This window comes from Poecilia formosa, unplaced genomic scaffold (genome assembly GCF_000485575.1).
Source record: "Poecilia formosa unplaced genomic scaffold, Poecilia_formosa-5.1.2 Scaffold136, whole genome shotgun sequence".
Taxonomy (NCBI): domain Eukaryota; kingdom Metazoa; phylum Chordata; class Actinopteri; order Cyprinodontiformes; family Poeciliidae; genus Poecilia; species Poecilia formosa.
The window spans coordinates 1721248-1727247 of record NW_006800075.1 but is presented as its reverse complement, the minus strand read 5'-3'; the positions used below and the strand labels follow the sequence as shown (position 1 = coordinate 1727247).

The 6000-nt window shown below is 35.7% G+C and overlaps 1 protein-coding gene and 1 long non-coding RNA gene across 3 annotated transcripts in view; one reads left to right on the top strand and one right to left on the bottom strand.

Annotated features, from left to right (window-relative positions):
- Positions 1-5870, top strand: part of LOC107832907 (5-hydroxytryptamine receptor 3A-like) — a 10293-nt gene extending 4423 nt beyond the window's left edge. Inside the window, exons 8-12 of the mRNA XM_016676569.1 lie at positions 1269-1429; positions 2099-2309; positions 3067-3189; positions 3382-3455; positions 3620-5870. Coding sequence (XP_016532055.1) covers positions 1269-1429; positions 2099-2309; positions 3067-3189; positions 3382-3455; positions 3620-3847 — 797 coding nt within the window. The 3' untranslated portion in view covers positions 3848-5870. The remainder of the gene's footprint in view (positions 1-1268; positions 1430-2098; positions 2310-3066; positions 3190-3381; positions 3456-3619) is intronic.
- On the bottom strand, positions 1680-3158 carry LOC107837348 (uncharacterized). Of its 2 annotated transcripts, none has more exons than XR_001663368.1 (3): positions 3041-3158; positions 2089-2185; positions 1680-1969 (listed from the first exon to the last, which is right to left on the bottom strand). It is a non-coding gene; the product is annotated as an uncharacterized LOC107837348 (long non-coding RNA). The 2 variants fall into 2 exon arrangements; XR_001663369.1 differs by lacking the exon at positions 3041-3158 and adding an exon at positions 2280-2360.
- Positions 5871-6000: the final 130 nt, after the last annotated feature.

Below are 6000 nucleotides of genomic sequence, written 5' to 3'. Positions count from 1 at the left end.
TAGGAATAAAACAGAAGAAAAAACTAAAGAATAACATGGGCTAACCAGAGCTAACTAGCCCTCTGAGCAAAGGAAGAGAAAAGACGACGTCTTGGGGGCCTCAGAAGTTCTGGTGCCCCCCAATAATGCCTGATATTTTTTACATTCTTTTCATGTCTGACGGTGTTGACAAACTAGTAAAGAAATTGAAAAACTTGGTACATGTGAAGTAATGCAATTCATGTAAAATACATTAAAATGAATTAATTGCACATTTAAGTGAGATTTGACAACAATTTCACTGAAAGAGTCAGAAAAACTCTGATGGAGTTGACATCTGACGGAGTTGAAAAAAAGCCAAACTACTTCAATTTATATGATGTTATTCTGAAGGAGGCCATATTGTAGTCATCAGGTCCATGAAATCTTTACAGTTTACTAAAATTAAACTTTTATTTCACAAAATTTCATCAAAGTTTTGTAAATTGTCAGTTATGGAGTTGACACATCATGGTTATGATAAACAACTTAGGAATAAAAACAAGAAAAAACTAAAGAATAATATAAGCTAACCAGAGCTAACTAGCCCTCCTAGCAAAGGAAGAGAAAAGACAACGTCATGGGGTCCTCAGAAGTTCTGGTGCCCCCCAATAATGCCTGATATTTTTTACATTCTTTTCATTTCTGACGGTGTTGACAAAAACTAGGGACAAATTTCACTGGAGTTGGAAAATATATAAAAATGATTTTTAATTCAATTTATTGATACTTTTATAATTATTTATATGACTACTTATACTTAATTGTCACAATATATAATTTTAGTATTTCTTTAATTATTTTAAACTATTATAATGTCTTGAGTTCTGCTCCTGGACAAGGGCTTTTACGGGCATCAGCCACCAACTACAATGTTTAAAATAAAAAAATATTCAGCAAATAGCTGGAAAATATACATTGTTGTGCTCACATGACCCAGGTTAGTTGAGTCAGATATTTGAAAAAATTATATTTTGCGTATATTTTATTCAAATTTTGTGCTTTATCCATAGGACCTGTTTTGTCTCTATTCTCAAGAATCACTACACACACACAAATGTACATGCAGCCACCACTGATTTTGTGGCAGCTGCCATCGAAGCCATTGCACTTAGTGGCAGGTGTCACTAAAGTAGTGGGATCTTCCACAAAGCAGTGATAGCTGTCACAGAAGCTGTTTTATATTAATTTGACTTATGTTTTCTCATATTTATTATTGAATCAATCTGATGTTTGTTTTTTCATCACAGATGAAGAATTAATCTTTTACATGAAAAATAACGATGAATTAATCACAGAGGAGTCTAATAAGAATATCCGGATGCAGTACGAATGGAAGTTTCTCAATATGTCAGTTACTAGAAAAAAGGTCCAGTACTTTTACACCAACCAAACTGTTGTTGTCTACACTGTAAGTATTTTGAAGGTCACGTAAGGTTTTCTATTTTACTTTCCCTGTGCTGAGCCAAGTCACGCTGTTTTCTACCTGATTTAGGATGATTTAAGAGACAAATTCAATTTGTGTCTTCCTGCAATAAAAGTGAGCCAATCTTTCTGAAATTTTATTTTTAGTTCATAATACAATTTTTTTCATTCCTTCTGTTTCTGGGCTCACAAAAAATCCTCAGTGGATACTATAGACATATTATGTTAGATATTATAGAGATACTGCCTTTTGACAGACGTGAAACAGTAAGGCTTTCCCTACTTAAAGCTACAGTCTACATTGGCATCAGATTATCAATGTAAAAATGTTTACTTTTAGTATTTTATATTCACTTTTACTGTTTCAAATAAATTTTGATTGGGTGTGGGGGTGGCACAGTGGTAGAGCGTGTAACCCAGTTCGAGTTCTGGATCATTGACCCTTTGCCACTTGTCTTCCTCTTCTCTCATAGCTCGCTTTCCTGTCTGACAATAGTCAAATAAAGGCTTCTGGTGCTGACAAAACCTTCAAAAATAATAATAAATGAATAATAATTTTTGTTAAGAATTTTTGCTATTTTTATCTTACCTGTTTTGTAGCTAATTGACAATAATCATACAGAAGTGATTTTAACCATAGTGTACCTTATTACAGATAACCATGAAGAGGAAGTCAGCACTTTATGTCGTCAACTTCCTGCTGCCTGTCCTCTTCTTCTTGTGTCTGGACTTTGCCTCCCTCCTGATGCCGACCGGTGGTGGAGATAAGATTAGTTTCAAGATCACGGTGCTACTTGCTGTTACAGTGATGCAGCTGATTCTCATTGAAATTCTACCTTTTACCTCAAGCAAGATTCCACTTATAGGTAAAAATCTCAAAAGTGTCCATGTAACATGCAGTGACCTGCAGAAGTTTTCCTGCCCCTCAAATCTTTCCTCATTTTGTTAATGTTACAGACTTTAATGTTTAATGTGATAAACAAAGGTGACAGTTTTAAAAATTTCAAACATGCACAATTATAAATCCATATGTAATCAATCCCCTGATAAAGAAAGCATGTCACACAATGTGCAGTGCTGGCTTCCCAGTACAAACAGCATCCTGCAAGCTAAAGAGTTGCATTTTGGTCACATCTGAACACAGCACCTTCTTCCACATCTTGGTCATGTCCCCTGCCAACAGTGGCTTATAGCAAACTGTAAATAAAACTTCTCATGACTTTTTTGCCAGAGGGTTTCTTTCTGCATAATTAATAGCTGAGTTTTCCTTTGTAGAGTCACTAACACCACTGCTCATTAAATATTTTAACTTAAGAAAACTCATTTTTTCTTTCCTTTCTCAGTTAGGTTCCTATTTTCATGATCTAGCTAATAATAACACAATTAAATACAAATACATTTAGGGATGATAAAATGTATAAATATTGATATCAATTTAACCGTTTGTCTTCCTAAGCTATTGTTCCATGTTAAATTGAACACTTAACCATTAACTCAAACAGCTACAAACCAAGTTCAAAAGTTGCACTTAAAAATGATGGATTTAAATTCAACCTGTATTTGTTCCATAATGAACCATATGAACCAATATTCTCACCATAATGTGTTCTCTGTTCCTCCAAGTGATTTACTGCATTGGGATTTTTGCTCTGATGCTGTTCAGCCTCTTGGAGACCATTTTCTTGAATTATCTGATGACAAAAGACTCTTCATCCCTGGAAGGCAAGAGAGAGAGTGACAAGCTTCGTAAGAACCAAGATGTTTATAAAGATGCAAACAATTATCACTGCTATCTAAGAGATTAAATTAAATTCAATATAATATCAATCTGATTGTATTTTCTCATAATTTTTGTTAAACATTTCATAATTGAGATACACAGATCCATGAAGCTGTTGTGTTCACCCTCAACTATCTTCCACTTTCTTTCTCTTCCAGAAATAATAAAAGCTTCCTCCACTGCCTCCACCTGCGATGAGTTGACCGATCAAACAGCATCTATGTGCAAAGGGGTTAGTGTAATTGGGGTTGACAATTAAATACAGTATTCAAGTTCTCATAACAAAAGTTACAAAAGTTAGTTGGGGGGGTGGAGGGGATAATTAGATGTTCTCTTGTGATAAGCAATGTGATGACCCATTACCTGGTTTATAACTTCTGACTCTGATTCTTGCAGGGCAGCAGCAGCCAGTTATTCCTGGCCATGGAGAAAGTCTCAGATGAGCTCAGAGAGATTAAAAAAATTGTCCTTGACAAAGAGTCTGAAGAGAAGAAGGATGGTTACTGGACCAGAGTCGCCAAGAAAATAGACAAGATTTTTTCCATTATTTATGTCTTGGCAGCCATTTTGTTTTTATCTGTCGTCTTCTCAGTGTGGCTCTCAAAACCAAGCTTACCGAAATGAATCAGATATTAATCTTATTGAGATCTGAGAAAACAACATCTCTTCATGTAGCTGCAGGTTCACTTTGACTAACAAAGTAATTGAAACTCAACAATTACAATTAGTGACGTAAAAACAAGCAACGTTAAAACAAATGTGCAAATCTGTGGAAAAAAATCAAGGTCTTCTGGCTACTACTGCTGCCACTTGCAGAAATAAACTGCTCTTCGTCAGAAACAACCATGAGGAGAGTCTTAGACTACGTTCACACTGTCACCTGAAGTGACCCAAATTCGATTTTGTTGTTTGTTTATTGTGGGTTTTTATCTGTTTTTATTTTTCCTTTTTGCGTGGTCATTCACATTTCCTAATATATTTGCGACTTGTAATCTCCAGTGTGAACTGCAAACAACCTGAAATGATCCCACATGAGCAATAGAGGGCGCAGTAACAGCGTTCTCAGTGTTTTGTCAACCGCCAGAAAAACGTAGAAGTAGTTTTCAGTGTTTGCGGAAGTAAACATGAATCCTAATGACGGAGCGTCTCTTACGATGTTGAGGTTGTTTTCCAACTGAAGCCAGCACATTAACAACTTAATCCTATTACAGTCCGCCATGATTGTTGTTTTTCTTCCCACTTGTGTGTTTCAGGGCGCAGAATAGTGACGTATGTCGAGTATCAATGATGTTCCAGGCGGATGAATGTGACTTGGCTTACTGACTCGAGTCACATTTGAAAAGATCCCACTCGTTTTAAATTTAGGACCACAAATCCAAGTGACCTCGGTCGCATTTGAAAAAAATCTGATCAGTGTTGTTCAGACTGTCATGAAAAGATCGGATACAGGTCGCATTACGTCAAAAAAATCTGAATTTGGTCACTTCAGGCTGCAGTGTGAACGCACCCTTAGGGTTGCAGTGTAAACGTAGCGTTAGTAGTATCAATAACACTCATCGACGTTCAACCTTATGTTACAGGAAAACTGCCAAATTGTCACGTTCACGACAGAGTCCGCTGTGGGAGGAAGGCTGTAGTGTAGCACAGAGCTAAGGGAAGGGACTTGTAAGGTGTGCTGCTTCAAAATGTTTAATCCAAGTTCAGAGTTTTCTCAGAACTCTTTGCTGATGCTTTATTAATTATATGGTAACTTTTGGCAAAAACCTCTCGTCTATACAGAATCTTAAAATGCCTCAGAACTTCATTCACTTCCTTATAAAATGCAGTGCCATACAAAAACATTCATGCTTCTTAAATGCTTTTATTTTTTTCCACATTACAACCGCAAAAAAAGTTTCAAAATGTGGAGACAAAAATCTGTAAAGTGTGGCATGCAATAGTATTTAGTTCCTTTTAATCTGATACCCCTCTGCAAGCTGTTGCCTTTGTAGGTCGCCTAATCTGTAAATGGTCAACCTGTGTTTAATGTAGCCTCAGCATAAATAAGCATCCAAGACTTTAATGTCTTGGATGCAGAAGTCCTGAATGCTCCATCCACACTCTAAAGATAGGTGGTGGCAGAATTATGCAGTTGGATTGGGATGCTTTTTATTCAGCAGAGATAGTGATATGGAAATATGGAGCAGGTTCTTAAAAGACTGACTTTGGACGGAGGTTTTCCTTCTTGCAGGACAACTGCTGAAAATGTACAGTTGGTGTTACTGTGGAATAGTATATAAATAAAAAGCATGTTCAGATTAACAGTCAAGACCAAAAATCTGTTTAAGAATTTTGGTTAAGACTTAAGCATCAACGTTTCTTATGCTTTCCATATAATCCAGAAGATATACCTTAAAAATTAGTGATTGTAATTCATGGCTAAGTGTTTAAAGGTTAAAGTCAAATTACTATTGTTCTTGTTGCATGTTGTTAAGGTCATACAGATAATATACATCGACAGACACCTGCATGAATTATAACACTCAGCATAAGCATGTTTATTAGATAACAAAATAAGGATCACTTGAATTTTACAGGAGTAAAGATGTTGTGCTTTCAAGGTGTAACTTATGTGAAACTGTTCACTGCATAAAACTAATGCAATTCATGACTTGTGTGGTGTTTTTGTTATATGATTTTAAAAAATAATTTAAGGTAAGGTAATTTTATTTACATAGCACATTTTCAGCAACATGACAATTCAAAATGCTTTACATGAATTAAAAGGAAATACAAAG